Source organism: Mobula hypostoma, chromosome 3 (genome assembly GCF_963921235.1).
Source record: "Mobula hypostoma chromosome 3, sMobHyp1.1, whole genome shotgun sequence".
Taxonomy (NCBI): domain Eukaryota; kingdom Metazoa; phylum Chordata; class Chondrichthyes; order Myliobatiformes; family Myliobatidae; genus Mobula; species Mobula hypostoma.
Window position 1 is genome coordinate 6342237 of NC_086099.1, and position 17160 is coordinate 6359396.

A 17160-nucleotide genomic window follows, 5' to 3' on the forward strand; every position below is an offset into this window, starting at 1 on the left:
TCATCTCTCATCTTCCTCCACTCCAGAGAAAAGCCCTAGCTCACTCAACTTTTAAAAAGATCAGCCATGATTGAATGGCAGAGCAGATTTGACAGGCCAAATGGCCTCATCTTGCTCCTATATCTTACAAGACATGCTCTCTAATCCACACAGCATCCTGGTAAATCTCCTCTGCACCCTTTCTAATCCAGGCAGCATCCTGGTAAATCTCCTCTGCACCCTCTCTAATCCATACAGCATCCTGGTAAATCTCCTCTGCACCCTCTCTAATCCAGGCAGCATCCTGGTAAATCTCCTCTGCACCCTCTCTCATCCAGGCAGCATCCTGGTAAATCTCCTCTGCACCCTCTCTAATCCATACAGCATCCTGGTAAATCTCCTCTGCACCCTCTCTAATCCAGGCAGCATCCTGGTAAATCTCCTCTGCACCCTCTCTAATCCAGGCAGCATCCTGGTAAATCTCCTCTGCACCCTCTCTAATCCACGCAGCATCCTGGTAAATCTCCTCTGCACCCTCTCTAATCCAGGCAGCATCCTGGTAAATCTCCTCTGCACCCTTTCTAATCCAGGCAGCATCCTGGTAAATCTCCTCTGCACCCTCTCTAATCCATACAGCATCCTGGTAAATCTCCTCTGCACCCTCTCTAATCCAGGCAGCATCCTGGTAAATCTCCTCTGCACCCTCTCTAATCCAGGCAGCATCCTGGTAAATCTCCTCTGCACCCTCTCTAATCCAGGCAGCATCCTGGTAAATCTCCTCTGCACCCTCTCTCATCCAGGCAGCATCCTGGTAAATCTCCTCTGCACCCTCTCTAATCCATACAGCATCCTGGTAAATCTCCTCTGCACCCTCTCTAATCCAGGCAGCATCCTGGTAAATCTCCTCTGCACCCTCGCTAATCCAGGCAGCATCCTGGTAAATCTCCTCTGCACCCTCTCTCATCCAGGCAGCATCCTGGTAAATCTCCTCTGCACCCTCTCTCATCCAGGCAGCATCCTGGTAAATCTCCTCTGCACCCTCTCTGATCCAGGCAGCATCCTGGTAAATCTCCTCTGCAGCCTCCCTGATCCAGGCAGCATCCTGGTAAATCTCCTCTGCAGCCTCCCTGATCCAGGCAGCATCCTGGAAAATCTCCTCTGCACCCTCTCTAATCCAGGCAGCATCCTGGTAAATCTCCTCTGCACCCTCTCTAATCCAGGCAGCATCCTGGTAAATCTCCTCTGCAGCCTCCCTGATCCAGGCAGCATCCTGGTAAATCTCCTCTGCACCCTCTCTGATCCAGGCAGCATCCTGGTAAATCTCCTCTGCACCCTCTCTAATCCAGGCAGCATCCTGGTAAATCTCCTCTGCACCCTCTCTGATCCAGGCAGCATCCTGGTAAATCTCCTCTGCACCCTCTCTAATCCACGCAGCATCCTGGTAAATCTCCTCTGCACCCTCTCTGATCCAGGCAGCATCCTGGTAAATCTCCTCTGCAGCCTCCCTGATCCAGGCAGCATCCTGGTAAATCTCCTCTGCACCCTCTCTAATCCAGGCAGCATCCTGGTAAATCTCCTCTGCACCCTCTCTCATCCAGGCAGCATCCTGGTAAATCTCCTCTGCACCCTCTCTAATCCAGGCAGCATCCTGGTAAATCTCCTCTGCACCCTCTCTAATCCAGGCAGCATCCTGGTAAATCTCCTCTGCACCCTCTCTAATCCAGGCAGCATCCTGGTAAATCTCCTCTGCGCCCTCTCTAATCCAGGCAGCATCCTGGAAAATCTCCTCTGCGCCCTCTCTAATCCACGCAGCATCCTGGTAAATCTCCTCTGCACCCTCTCTAATCCACGCAGCATCCTGGTAAATCTCCTCTGCACCCTCTCTAATCCACGCAGCATCCTGGTAAATCTCCTCTGCACCCTCTCTAATCCACGCAGCATCCTGGTAAATCTCCTCTGCACCCTCTCTAATCCAGGTAGCATCCTGGTAAATCTCCTCTGCACCCTCTCTAATCCAGGCAGCATCCTGGTAAATCTCCTCTGCACCCTCTCTAATCCACCCACCATCCTGGTAAATCTCCTCTGCACCCTCTCTAATCCACCCAGCATCCTGGTAAGTCTTCTCTGCACCCTCTCTCATCCAGGCAGCATCCTGGTAAATCTCCTCTGCACCCTCTCTAATCCAGGCAGCATCCTGGTAAATCTCCTCTGCACCCTCCCTGATCCAGGCAGCATCCTGGTAAATCTCCTCTGCACCCTCCCTGATCCAGGCAGCATCCTGGTAAATCTCCTCTGCACCCTCCCTGATCCAGGCAGCATCCTGGAAAATCTCCTCTGCACCCTCTCCAATCCAGGCAGCATCCTGGTAAATCTCCTCTGCACCCTCTCTGATCCAGGCAGCATCCTGGTAAATCTCCTCTGCAGCCTCCCTGATCCAGGCAGCATCCTGGTAAATCTCCTCTGCACCCTCTCTAATCCAGGCAGCATCCTGGTAAATCTCCTCTGCACCCTCTCTCATCCAGGCAGCATCCTGGTAAATCTCCTCTGCACCCTCTCTAATCCAGGCAGCATCCTGGAAAATCTCCTCTGCACCCTCTCTAATCCAGGCAGCATCCTGGTAAATCTCCTCTGCACCCTCTCTAATCCAGGCAGCATCCTGGTAGATCTCCTCTGCACCCTCTCTAATCCAGGCAGCATCCTGGTAAATCTCCTCTGCACCCTCTCTGATCCAGGCAGCATCCTGGTAAATCTCCTCTGCACCCTTTCTATCCCAGGCAGCATCCTGGTAAATCTCCTCTGCACCCTCTCCAATCCAGGCAGCATCCTGGTAAATCTCCTCTGCACCCTCTCTAATCCAGTTAGCATCCTGGTAAATCTCCTCTGCACCCTCTCTAAAGTGTCCACATCTTCCTATTCAGGATTGTTTAATGTCATTTCTATACACAAGCATAAAGGAGAACAAAATAATTTTACTCCGGATCTGATGCAGCATAAGACACAATAAGATAAATAACACAATTATAATAAAAACCACAATAAATGTAAATACATATGATAGCTTATATACTGAGCCCTATTGAAGGGTTTTGATCCAAAATGTCAACTGTTTATTCATTTCCATAGATGCTGCCTTGCCTGCTGAGTTCTTCCAGCATTTTGTATGTGTGTTTCTTTGGATTTCCAAGTCTGCAGAATCTCTTGGGTTTAGCTTACATAGAAGTTATGTCCATAAAGTGACACTAGGAACAGGAGTGTCTGTACATAAAGTGACTGACAAGAAATGGTAAAGTAGTGGTGACTGGGGATGTGGAGGGGTGGGTCAGTGGGTGGAGGTGTTGATCAGCCTTACTGCTTGGGGAAAGGAACTGTTTTTGAGTCTGGTGGTCCTGATGTGGATGCTACATAACCTCCTCCCTGATGGGAGTGGGACAAACAGTCCATGAGCGGGGTGGGTGGGATCCCTCATCAGGAAACCAGAACTAAACAGTTTTTAGAGAGCTTCAACATTACCTTGTGGATCTTGAACCCAATCCCTGGACTAAATCACAGGTAATTCTTTGAATAGGTGTGTATATTTTTCATTTCAGGCTTGGATCCAGCTGGTCCCATGTTTGAAGGTGAAGACCCAGATAGGCGACTTTCCCCAGATGATGCAGACTTTGTGGATGTGCTTCATACTTTTGCCTACAATACGCTGGGAGTTAGCATTGGTATTGAGCGGCCCATTGGTCATATTGATGTTTATCCAAACGGTGGCAGTTTCCAGCCCGGCTGCGGTTTTCACAATGTCCTTAACGCCATAGCCAGTGGAAGTAAGTGTTCTGTCGTTATTGTATCTTCTCCTCAATGTTCCCCTAATTGTTTTTACAGCCACATGGAACAACCATTGCTCTGTGCAGAAAATGTCTACAGGGTTTGAAAACTGCATGGCCCTTTATATTAACATTATATAAAAGAAAATTCCAGCTGCACGTCTACAAAGGCTATGTGTGTGAGAGCATTTCAGTCACTGCGAGGCTGTGCTCCACACAGATTAGACAGAACAGTGCCCCTCCTGTATTTACCTGTTGTTAGTAATAATAACTTACTTACTGAGCGCTTTTCATACGAACGATGTGGTTCAAAGTGTTTTACAATGGGATAAACTGCAAACATGAAAATACAATTTAAAAAAAACTTGAGAATGAAAGTCAAAGATGTTAGTTAAAGGTGAGGCTAAATAAATAGGTTTTGAGCTGGTGTTTAAATTGGCAACTGAGTCTGCATCCCTTAGTATTAAATATAGATATGTCAATATGTCATTGATATACAAGTTAGAGTTAAAAATTCCAACTGTAGAAGAATAGGTTAAGTCAGTGGTGAGGAAGGCAAATGTAATGTTAGCGTTCAGTTTGAGAGGACTAGAATATAAAAGCAAGGATGTGTTGCTGAGGCTTTATAAGGTATTGGTCAGACTGCACATGAAGTATTGTGAGCCATTTATCTAAGGAAGGGTGTGCTGGTATTGGAGAGGGTCCAGGGGAAGTTCATGAGAATGATCCCAGGAAGGAATGAGAAGTAATGTATGAGAAGTGTTTGAGGGCTCTGGGCCAGTACTCGGTAGAGTTTAGAAGAATTAGGGGGAGATCTCATTGAAACAGATCAAATGTTGAAAGGCTGAGACAGAGTGGATGTGGAGAGTGTGTTTCCCGTAGTGGGGGAGTGGGGGAGTCTGGGACCAGAGGGCACAGATAGAGTGGATGTGGAGAGCGTGTTTCCCGTAGTGGGGGAGTCTGGGACCAGAGGGCACAGATAGCGTGGATGTGGAGAGCGTGTTTCCCGTAGTGGGGGAGTCTGGGACCAGAGGGCACAGATAGAGTGGATGTGGAGAGCGTGTTTCCCGTAGTGGGGGAGTCTGGGACCAGAGGGCACAGATAGCGTGGATGTGGAGAGCGTGTTTCCCATAGTGGGGGAGTGGGGGAGTCTGGGACCAGAGGGCACAGATAGAGTGGATGTGGAGAGCGTGTTTCCCGTAGTGGGGGAGTCTGGGACCAGAGGGCACAGATAGCGTGGATGTGGAGAGCGTGTTTCCCATAGTGGGGGAGTGGGGGAGTCTGGGACCAGAGGGCACAGATAGAGTGGATGTGGAGAGCGTGTTTCCCATAGTGGGGGAGTGGGGGAGTCTGGGACCAGAGGGCACAGATAGAGTGGATGTGGAGAGCGTGTTTCCCGTAGTGGGGGAGTCTGGGACCAGAGGGCACAGATAGCGTGGATGTGGAGAGCGTGTTTCCCATAGTGGGGGAGTGGGGGAGTCTGGGACCAGAGGGCACAGATAGAGTGGATGTGGAGAGCGTGTTTCCCGTAGTGGGGGAGTCTGGGACCAGAGGGCACAGATAGCGTGGATGTGGAGAGCGTGTTTCCCATAGTGGGGGAGTGGGGGAGTCTGGGACCAGAGGGCACAGATAGAGTGGATGTGGAGAGTATGTTTCCCGTAGTGGGGGAGTCTGGGACCAGGGGGCACAGATAGAGTGGATGTGGAGAGCGTGTTTCCCATAGTGGGGGAGTGGGGGAGTCTGGGACCAGAGGGCACAGATAGCGTGGATGTGGAGAGCGTGTTTCCCATAGTGGGGGAGTCTGGGGCCAGAGGGCACAGATAGAGTGGATGTGGAGAGCGTGTTTCCCATAGTGGGGGAGTGGGGGAGTCTGGGACAGAGGGCACAGATAGAGTGGATGTGGAGAGTATGTTTCCCATAGTTGGGGGAGTTTAGTACCCGAGAGCATAGCCTCAGAATACAGGGAGATCCCTTTCGAACAGAGATGAGGAGAAATTTCTTTAGCTAAGGGGATGTGAATCTGTGGAATTCATTGCCACAGACAGCTGTGGAGGCCAGGTCATTGGGTATATTTAAAGCAGAGGCTGACAGGTTCTTGATTAGTCAGGGTGTCAAAGGTTACAGGGAGAAGACAGGAGAATGGGGTTAAGAGGGACAATAAACCAGCCATGATGGAATGGTGGAGCAGACTCGATGGGCCAAATGGCCTAATTCTTCTCCTGTCTTGTGGTCTTGTAGATGCGTAGATCTGTACCTGGGTGGCTCCCTGAGGGGGAGAATGCCACAGTACCAGCTCTCAGTATTAGGTTACTTTCCTTCTTTCCGTTGGCAGATCTGGGTGAAGTGGTTTACTGTGACCATGAACGCTCTGTGCATCTCTTCGTCGACTCCATCCTCAACCAGGATAAACAGAGCTGGGTGTATCGCTGTCCAGACACCAAGACGTTTGAGAAGGGGATGTGCCTCAGCTGCCGGAAGAACCGTTGCAACAAATTAGGCTACAATGTGAATAAAATCAGAAGTAAACGTAGTAAAAGGATGTACCTGAAGACCAGGGCGGACATGCCCTTTAAAGGTAAGTTATCCAGCTCGTCACACCGGGGAAGTGGAAAGTTCAGTGTTTGAGTGTGAGTCCGCTGGAGGCCGAGGGGTCGTGGGGTTAGAGGCTGTGTATGTGCTTGGGTGGGTTGGAGGAGCAGGGCTTGTTTTGTTGTTGGTTGTTGTTTGCTGTGTTCTGTGTTGTTCTGCCGAGCGTTGTGGATACGCTATGTCGGTGCCAGAGTGTGTAGTGACACTTGTGGGCTGCCCCCAGCGCCTTCTCGGCTGTGTTGGTTGTTAATGCAAACGGTGCATTCAATGTACATGTGAGAAATAAACTTTAGACTTCAATTTAGTCTGGCATGACAGTGGGTCCCATAAAGTTCAAAGTAAATTTATTGTCAAAGTACATATATGTCACCATGTACAACCCTGAGATTCATTTTCTTGTGGGCATTCACAGTAACTACAAAGAAACACAGTAGAACCAATGGAAAACCACACCCAGCAGAGACGGACAAACAACCAGTGTGCAAAAGACAAACTGTGCAAATACAAAAAGAGAAAAGATAATAGTAATAATAAATAAACCAGCCAATAATATGGAAATCATGATATTTAAATGGCTTAAATACATGGGTTGTGGAATCAGTTCAGTGTTGGGGTGAGTGAAGTTATTCACTCTGGTTCAAGAGCCTGATGGTTGAGGGGGTGATCTTAAAAATAAAATTACAAAGTATAATAAAAATGGGCGATTATCTTATAATCTTAAAGGTGGAAGATTGCAAAACGAGCCCCACACATACACAGTTGTCTAACCACAGGACAGGCCTTCTTTGCCTCCAGTGGACTAGGACTGCTTGGGTTAAATTCAAGTTCAAATTTTTTGTCATCTGATTGTTTCATTTGGTTGTATATATGGACAACGCTCCTCTGGACTACTGTGCACCCACACAACATGTATCACACACAGACATAAAGCAGAATGTTGCACAGATAAGTTAATTCAGAGTGCATGTAGTGCACCGCACAGGTAAACAGTAAACAGCTCGCTCTCCTGGTGACGAGACCTCGGTGGTGGCAGGGTATTCATTAGTCTCACAGCCTGAGGGAAGAAGCTGTTACCCAGTCTGACAGTCCCAGTCCTGATGCTCCTGTACCTCCTTCCTGACAGTAGTGGGTCAGAGAGACTGTGGGATGGGTGTTGGTGGGGATGGTCAACAATGCTTCAGGGCCTTCGTATAAAACGCTCCCGGTAAATATCAGTACTGGGGGGGAAGGGGGACATGGTGATCTTCTGTGGTTTTTACTGTCCTATGTAGAGTCTTGTGACCTGATGCCTTGCAATGTCGGTAATGCTTTGTAATGTCAGTACTGTAGAAGGTGGTTAGACTGGGAGAGAGGAGCTCTGTGCAGCTCAGGCTACTCAGAACGTAGAGATGCTGCTCTGCTGCCTTGCCTGATGAGGTGTTGTGGGTCCAGGTCGCCTTGTTTGTGTGTGTACACCGTTACTGAAGAAACTGGATTGCTGGAAACCCCTCTCAAATTGTCCTTTACTCACTGCATTCCACAATGTAAAGTAAATGGAGAGATGAAGGGAAATCTGACACTCCACTGATTCTGTCAATGTCGAAACCTCCTGCACCTGTTAACTGAGAAGGCAGGGCCCTTTGTTTCAAAGGTTCAAAGGTACATTTAATGTCAGAGAAATATATACAATATACATCCTGAAATGCTTTTTCTTCGCAACCATCCACAAAAAAACAGAGGAGAATGAATGACAGTTAAAAGTTAGAACCCCGAAGTCCCCCCCACCCCCCGGCTCCCCTCCCTCCTGCACGTAAGCGGCAGCAAGCAACAATCCCCCCTCCCCTCACCGGCAAAAAAAAATTGGCATTTGCCACCGAGCACTCAAACGTGAGCAAAGTAACAGCAAAGACAGACTTGCAGTTCTCCAAAGACTGCTTGTTCACCTGGTATTCAACATACCACAGGCTCTCTCTCCCCCTAATAAGGGAAAGAGGTGTCCCCGTTTCACAGTGGGAGGAGAGACACAACAAACAACTCGCTGGTTTATGATGTTAAAAGTCCGTAGCGTCGCTTTTTCTGTGCCTGAAGATCTCGGGTCTCTGGGCATACAGCATTAGATCTTCCATCTTCCATGACACACCGATCTCCTGCCCGGACAGTGACCTTCGATCCGCCAGTCTCCAGAGCCACGAGATCTCAGCCCTCCTGAGCTCTTAGGCTGCGCCCTTGGCATGCTGAATAACGGTCAGTGGTGAAACCCGGAAAGCGGGTCCCATTTCTGCAAAGAACCATAGTCAGCGTGTAAATCCAGTTCAGGGTCTTCAAAAGAGCCCTGAAAGGGAAAAATAGAGATATTAAAGATAAAAATAGAGCTGTTTCTGAAGATGCAAGCGAAGGAGTTGCCATTAATTCTCCTAAGCTCCTCCTTCTGTGGTAAGGGTAACAACCACTGTTATGTTATAAACTCGAGATTCTGCAGATTATATACATCAATTTCGCCAACTCGCGGTAATTTTCCCCTCCCCCTTCCCTCTTCTTCATTTCCCTACTCTGGCCTCTTCTCCTCATCTGCCTATCACCTTCCCCGATACCCCTCCTCCTTCCCTTTCTCCCACGGTCCACTTTCCTCTCCTATCAGATTCCTTCTTCTCCAGCCCTTTTCCTCTTCCACCTATCGCCTGTCAGCCTCTTACTTCACTTCCTGCCCCCTCCACCCATAAGACTTCCCTTCTCACTATTCTCCTTCCCTTTCCCCCAACCACCTTATTCTGGCAACTTCCCTCTTCCTTTCCAGTCCTGAAGAATGGTCTCGGCCTGAAATGTCGACATTTCCACTGATGCAGCCCGACCTGCCAAGTTCCTCCAGCATCCTGTGTGTGTTGCTTTGAATTTCCAGCGTCTGGAGGGTCCCGTGCTTAGATTCTGCAGATGCTGGAAATCCAGAGCAACAGACAAAATGCTGGAGAACTCAGCAGGTCAGGCAGCATCTGTGCAGGGAAATAAACAGTCGATGTTTCAGGCTGAGACCCGTCACCTGGGCTGCTTGTCCCCTTCAATTCCCCCTCCAGTCCCGATGTAGGGTTATCCAGAACTTCACTCAACACAACACTGAACTGTTCCCACCACCTGTGAACTCACTTTCAAACACTCTTCATCTCACTTTCTCGTTATTTATTTACTTATTATTTTTGTTATTATTATTTCTTTCTCTTTCATTTTGTATTTGCACAGTTTGTTTGCTTGTTTTTGTGCATTGGTTTTTTGTCTGTCCTGTTTTGCGTGGTCTATCATTGATTCTATTGTGTTTCTTGTATTAGCAGAGAATGCCCGTAAGAAAACGAACCTCAGGGTTGTATATGGTGACGTGTACTTCGATAATAAATTTACATCAATGCTCATCCCCCTCCACTGTTCTGTTAGTTCTATTTATTTATTGAGATACAGCTTGAAATGGGCCCTTCCGACCATTCTGCCCAGCAACCACGGATTATTTAATCCAAATTAAATCACAAGATAAGTTACAATGACCAGATAACCCATCAACCGGTAGGTATCTGGACTGCGGGAGGAAACTGGGGCACCCAGAGGGAACCCAGATTGTCACGGGGAGAACGTAGAAGCTCCTTGCAGGCAGTGACAGGAATTGAACCTGGGCCATCTGTACTGTAAAGCGTTGTGTTAGCCACTGCGTTACCGAGACGCTTACCTTGGACTCCAAAGTCACAGCTGGGTTGTGCAGGAACGTTGAAACTGTATCGTGGTGTCGTGCACAGGGAGTAACATCATTCTCTGCCTTTTATCTTTTTCAGTGTTCCACTATCAGCTAAAGATGCACTTATTCAGTGCAATGGCAATAGAAGACTCCAACCCCAAACTGAATGTCAACTTGTATGGCACTGCACTCGACAGCAGGAAGATCAGGATCGAAATGTATGTAGAGTAAAGTGGTGTGTCTGAAACCTGACTGGGGGGGGGGTGCTGCAGGGATGTGTTATTGAGTCATAGACTTGTAGAACACTACAGCACAGAATCAGGCCCTTCAGCCCATCTAGTCCATGTAGATTTTTTAGATTATGAGGACACGCAGTCCTCTTTTATTGTCATTTAGTAATGCATGCATTAAGAAATGATACAATATTCCTCCGGTGTGATATCACAAAACACAGGACAGACCAAGATTGAAAAACTAACAAAACCACATAATTATAACATATAGTTACAACAGTGCAACAATACCATAACTTGATGAAGAACAGTCCATGGCACGGTAAAAAGTTCAAAGTTTCTTGAAAGTCCCACATGTACTTGTCCAAATTAAAATTCTCTCTTGTCAGAGAGCATGCCAAACCTTTAGGAGAACATCATGCACAAAGTTCAAAGTAAGTTTATTTTCAAACTACGTATATGTCACCATACACTACCCTGAGATTATTTTATTGTGAGCATTCACAGTAAATACAAAGAAACCATGATAGAATCAATGGAAAACCACACACTACAAGATGGACGGATGTTACGTAAAGGGAAGTTGCAGGCTGCACTTTCCAACGACAGTAGCTCCGAAGTATACCTGGAGGTTTTGAGCAGTCCACAGAACATTGCCATGCGTTGCCAGCGCCATCTTGGAATCTACTCGACTCGAGTGGTTGCACTCCTAGAGCACTCATGCCCCTTGGTCCATTTAGTTTGTGTCAAACGATTGTTCTGTCTAGTCCCATTAGCCTGCACCTTGACCATAAATATTCCAATCAAACCCCCGTTCACTTAAATGTTGAAATCGAACTTGCATCCACTACTACTGCTGGCAGCTCGTTCCACACTCTCACCACTCGCTGAGTGAAGAAATTCGCCCTCATGTTCTCCTTAAACATTTCACCTTTCACCCTTAACCTATGACCTCTAAATCTGGTCTCACTCAGCCTCAGTGCAAAACCGCCTTAGAGTCATAGAACAGTACAGTACAGAAACAGGCTCATTTAGACTGCCTGCTCCATCGACCTGCACTGGGACCACAGCCCTCCATACCCCTACCATCCATGTACCTATTCAAACTTCCCTAAAATGTTGAAATCGAGCTTGCATGCACTACTTGTGCTGGCAGCTCGTTCCACACTCTCACGACTTTCTGAGTGAAGATGTTTATCCTCGTGTTCTCCTTAAACTTTTCAGCTTTCACCCTTAACCCATGACACCTGGTTATAGTTCCACACAACCTCAGTTAGGAACATCTACCCTATCTGTACCCCTTGTAATTTTATATACCTCTATAAAATCTACACTTTATCTTCTGTGTTCTGAGTATAAAAGGGATCCGGTCATAACCTATCCAATATTTCTATATAACTCAGGTCTTTCAGTCCCAGCAACATCCTTGTTAATTTTCTCTGTACTCTTTCAACCTTACTTACATCTTTCCTGTAGGTAGGTGACCTAAACTCCACCCAGTACTCCAAATTTGGCTTCGTCAAGTCTTGTACAACTTCAACAAAACATAAACTTGCATTTACCCTGCCTATATCCCTCAATGTCATATACCTCTATTAAGTCTTCCCTCAAGTCCTTCAAGGATTAATAGAGTCAAGGTAAATGTGGACATCAGGTAAACCTGATGAAATTAGAAAGTAATAAAACTTTATTAAAATGTTTAAGCACCTACATGGAGATACAAGAGCATGTAAGCATGTAGATGGCGATTGGATGGAAATATAGGGATGTCAGAAGTTTTTCTACACAGAGTGGTGTGTGCGTGGAATGCAGTGCCAGCAGTGGTGGGACAGGCAGATACGTTAGGAATGTTTAAGAAACTCTCAGATTGGCTCATGGATGAAAGATAATAGAGGGCTACGTGGGAGGGAAGGGTTAGAATGATCTTGGAGTAGGTTAAAAGGTTGGCTTAAGATTGTGGGCTGAAGGGCTGGTGCTCATATGGTTATAGAGCTTTGCAGCACAGAAACAGGCCCTTCAGCCCATCTATTGTGTGCTGAGCTGTTATTCTGCCTCATCCCATTGACCACCACCTGGACTATTGTCCTCCGTATCCCTCCCATCCATGTAGGTGCCCAAATAGCTGTTAAATATTGAAATCAAACTGTTCTACGTTCTATTCTCAATGTGAGATGAATGCTTTCTTTCAGGCCTGAACAAATTAGTGCAAACAGAACACATTCTTTTCTCCTCTACCTGGAGGAGGAGATCGGGGACTTGCTGGGGATTAAACTGAGCTGGGAGAAACCCACCTCGTCGTGGTCGTTTTGGACAAATTTGAAAAGTTTGTGGTATGGGTCGCCCTCTGATTGGGACACAGATCTGAATGAGCTGGAGATAAGGAAGATACGAGTGAAGTCTGGGGAAACGCAGAAGAAGTGAGTATGACCTTCTTAGGGCATCGAGGCACTGGCGCTAGGTAGCATAGCGCTAACTGCTACACAACCATGACACCACCTTCACAATGAGTAGGGAGGGGGAGAGAGATAACGTTCTCAAAACTAGACTCTGCAATTAGTGCTAATCAGGCATCTTGTTATAATGAAAACAAGATGGAATCCCTGAGCCTATCAAAATTAACAAGCTTACAGTAAACAGAAGGCATCTGGAGACCGCATTACAAAGAGCGAGTTGAGCACAAGCAACTCTAAACGATTAATGACTGTCCTTAAACAACAATTAACCAATTTGGGTGCTCTGAAAACCTCAGCACCCAGTGTTGTCTGGCGCCCTGCACAGGCCCAAAGAATTCATTACAGTTCCCTGCAGTGGGTGAGTCTAGGTCCAGAGTGCACGATGTCCGAATAGAGGGATGTCCATTCAGAGCAGAGATGAAAAGGAATTTTTTTTAGCCTGAGTGTGGTGAATCTGAGGACTTCATTGCCACAGCCAGCTTTGGAAGCCAAGTTATTGAGTATATTTAAACATTGATAGATAGGTTCAGGATGTCAAAAGTTACAGGAAGAAGGCAGGAAAATGGGATTGTGAGGAACAATAAAATCAGCCACAATGGAATGCAGGATCCGACTTGTTGGGCTGAATGGCCTAATTATGCTCCTTATGTTTTATGAGCTTTGATTTCTCCAACTTCTAGTAAATGCTTCCCCTCCCCTCCTGCATTTTCCATTCCCCACTCTGGCTCCCCTCTTAACCTTTCTCTTTTACCCACCTGCCCATTACCTCTCTCTGGTGTCCCTCCTCCTTCCCTTTCTCTTGTGGTCCACTGCCCTCTCCTATCAGATTTCTTCTCCAGCCCTCTAGCTCTTCCACATATCGCCTTCCAGCTTCTTACTTCACCTCCCCTGCCGCACCCTCCCATCTACATCTCACCTGGTCTCACCTATCACCCACCCACATTCCCCCCTCACCTGGTCTCACCTTTCACCTGCCAGCTCATACTCCTTCCCCTCTCCTCATCTTCTGTCTTCTGCTCCCTTCCTTTCTAGTCCTGATGATGGGTCTCAGCCAGAAATGGTGGCTGAAGTAAAGAGCTGGGAAGTTGATTGGTGAAAAGGATAAACGACTGGGGGAGGGGGAGTCTGATAGGAGAGGATAGGAGGCCTTGGAAGAAAGAAAAGGGGGAGGACCACCAAAGGGAGGTGATGGGCAAGTAAGGAGAAAAGGTGAGAGAGGAGAATGGTGAAACGGGGGTGGGGGGTGGTGGGGGGGAACCTTACTAGAACTTCGAGAAATCGATCTTCATGCCATCGTTTGGAGGCCACCCAGAGAGAATATAAGGTGTTGTTCCTCCAACCTGAGACTGGCCTCATCGCGACAGTGGTTGGGCCAGGTTGTATCCTGGCAAAGGTGTACTTGGTAAGTGGGAGGCCTTCAAAAGCTGAATTTTGAGAGTAGAGTTTTTCTGTGCCTGTCAGAATAAAAGGCAAGAATAACATGTTAAGGGAACCTTGGTTTTTGAGAGAGATTGAGGCCCTGGTTAAGGAAAAGGAGGCGCATAGCAGGTCTAGGCAGGTAGGGACAAATGAGGAGCTTATGGAGTATAAGAAATGCAAGAGAACACTAAAGAAGGAAATCAGGGGGGCTAAAAGAAGGCATGAAGTTTCTCTGACAGACAAGATGAAGGAGAATCCCAAGAGCTTCGGCAGATATGTTAAGAGCAAAGGGATTGCAAGTGACAAAATTGGTCTTCTGGAAGATCGGGGTGGTAATCTATACTTGGAGCCAAAAAAGGATTGGGGAGATCTTAAACAAGAGAAAATCTGCAGATGTTGGAAATCCAAGAAACACACACAAAATGCTGGAGGAACTCAGCAGGTCAGGCAGCATCGATGGAAAAAAGTACAGTCGATGTCTCAGGCTGAAATGTCAACTTCACCTTTTTCCATAGATGCTGTCTGGCCTGCTGAGTTCCTCCAGCATTTTGTGGGGAGATCTTAAATGGATTTTTTGCATCAGTATGTACTCAGGAGATGGACACAGTCTGTAGAAGTGAGGCAACGCAGCATCAACTTCATGGACCCTGAATAGATTACAGAGGAGGAGGTGTTTGCTGGTTTGAGGCAAATTGGAGGGGAATAAATCCCCAGGGCCTGACAATATGTTCCCTCGGACCGTGTGGGAGGCTAGTGAAGAAATTGTAGGGGTTTGAACACAGATATTTAAAGCATCCTTGGCCATGGGTTAGGTGCCAGAGGTTTGGAGGATAGCTAATGTTGTTTTATTACGTAAGAAAGGCTCTAAGAACATCAGATTATTGGAAGGTATTCTGAGGAATCGATGTAGAAGTATTTGAGTAGACAGGGACTGATTAGTGATAGTCGAGGTGGCTTTGTGTGTGGCAAATTGTGTCTAAACAATTTTATAGAGTTTTTTGAGGAAGCTACCAGGAAAGTGGATGAAGGCAAGGCAGTTTATGTTGTCTACATGGATTTTGACAAGGTCCCATGTGGGAAGTGGGTCAAAGAGTTCAATCACTTGACATTAAAGATGAGGTAGTAAATTGGATTAGACGTTGGCTCTGTCTCGCAGACTACTTGTTTACTCCCTGTCTGGTGGGTATGTTTTTATTATCCAGTTATATCCTGTGCATAGTCATAGGACATGACAGCACAGAAACAGGCCCTTCAGCCCATCTAGTCCATGCTGAACTGTAGCCCCATTGACCTGCCCCTGGGCCATTCCCCTTCTATCCATGTACCTACCCAAACTTCTCTTAAACTTTGAAATCAGATCTGCATCCACCACTTCTGCTGACAGCTCGTTCCACACTCTCACCATCCTCTGAATGAAGAGGTCCCCCTCATGTTCCCTTTAAACATTTCACCTTTCACCCTTCTGCTCAGTGGAAAAACCCTATCTATACCCTCATAATTTTGTATATTAAATCTCCCCTCATTCTCCTATTCCCCAGGAAATAAAGTCCTATTCAATCTTTCCCCGTAATTCAGGTTCTCAAGTCCCAGCAACATCCTTGTAAGTTGTCTCTGCACTCTTTCAATCTTGTTTACATCTTTCCAGTAGGTGACCAGAAATGCAGACAATACTCCAAATTAGGCCTCACCAAAGTCTTGTACAATTTCAACATAACATCCCAACTCCTGTACTCATACTTTGATTTATGTACGCTAATGTGCCAAAAGCTTTCTTTACGACCCTCTCTACCCTTGATGCCACTTTCAATGGATCAGTATTCCTAGATCCCTCTGGTCTATCACGTTCCTCAGTGCCCTCTCATTCTCTGTGTAAGTCATATCCCGCTCTGCCCTCCTTAAGTGCATCGTTTGCTTTTCTTCTCATTTTGTCAGCCTTTCAAGGACACATCCAAATGTTGCACCTTGCTGGCATTCACAGGTATCAGTGAACACTTAGGAAATCTGACTCTTCCTCCCCACCCCGTCTCATACCCTTCCCCTTGCAAGAACTGAAAAGCCTACAAAAAGTAGTGGATCAAGCGCAGTTCAGCACAGGTAAAGCCCTGCCCACTACTGGGCACATTTACAGAGAGCGCTGCCACAAGAAAGCAGTATCCATTAGATTAGATTAGATTCAGCTTTATTGTCATTTGTGCCAAGTACAGATACAAAGCCAATGAAATGCAATTCGCATCTGACCAGAAATGCAAAGAATAGTGTTATTTACAAAATAGCTGCGAATAAAAAGTAAGTGCTACAGCACACAAATATAAAAGTACTGAGACAGTACAATATGGGTGCAATACTGCTTAGCGCTGTGATGTGAGGTTCAGCAGGATCACAGCCTCAGGGAAGAAGCTCTTCCTGTGCCTGCTGGTGCGGGAGTGGAGGCTCCTGTAGCACCTACCAGATGGGAGGAGAGTAAAATGTCCATGATTAGGGTGAGATGTATCCTTGATGATGCTTTTCGCCCTGCCCAGATGGGAGGAGAGAGGGCTCAGCACACAGCCTTGAGGCACACCAGTGTTCAGGGTGAGAGTTGTCTAACTTAACTGATTGGGGTCTGTTGGTCAGAAAATCTAAAGTCCAATTGCAGAGGGATGAGCTCCAAGCTGGTGAAGTTTGGCGATCTGCTTGGAGGGGATCACAGTATTGAATGCCGAACTAAAGTCAATGAACAGCATTCTGACGTAAGAGATGGGGCTGTCCAGGTGGGTCAGGGCAGAGCGAAGTGCCGTGGAGATGGCGTCCTCTGTAGACCTGTTGGTGCGATAGGCAAATTGATGGGGGTCCAGGGTAGAGGGCAGACAGGATTTCAGATGTGATAGAACCAGTCTCTCAAAGCACTTTGCAATGATGGGGGTGAGTGCAACTGGCTGGAAGTCATTCAGGCCCATGGCAGTGGAATGTTTCAGCACTGGCACGATGGTGGCGATCTTGAAGTT

General features: G+C 47.0%; 1 protein-coding gene across 2 annotated transcripts in view; it reads left to right on the forward strand.

The window, feature by feature from the left end:
* LOC134343836 (putative endothelial lipase) overlaps window positions 1-17160 on the forward strand; it is a 47569-nt gene that overhangs the window by 19541 nt on the left and 10868 nt on the right. For both annotated transcript variants that reach the window (XM_063042607.1, XM_063042608.1), the window contains exons 5-8: window positions 3567-3791; window positions 6124-6366; window positions 10169-10289; window positions 12494-12721. In XM_063042607.1, the coding sequence (XP_062898677.1) occupies window positions 3567-3791; window positions 6124-6366; window positions 10169-10289; window positions 12494-12721 (817 nt within the window). The remainder of the gene's footprint in view (window positions 1-3566; window positions 3792-6123; window positions 6367-10168; window positions 10290-12493; window positions 12722-17160) is intronic.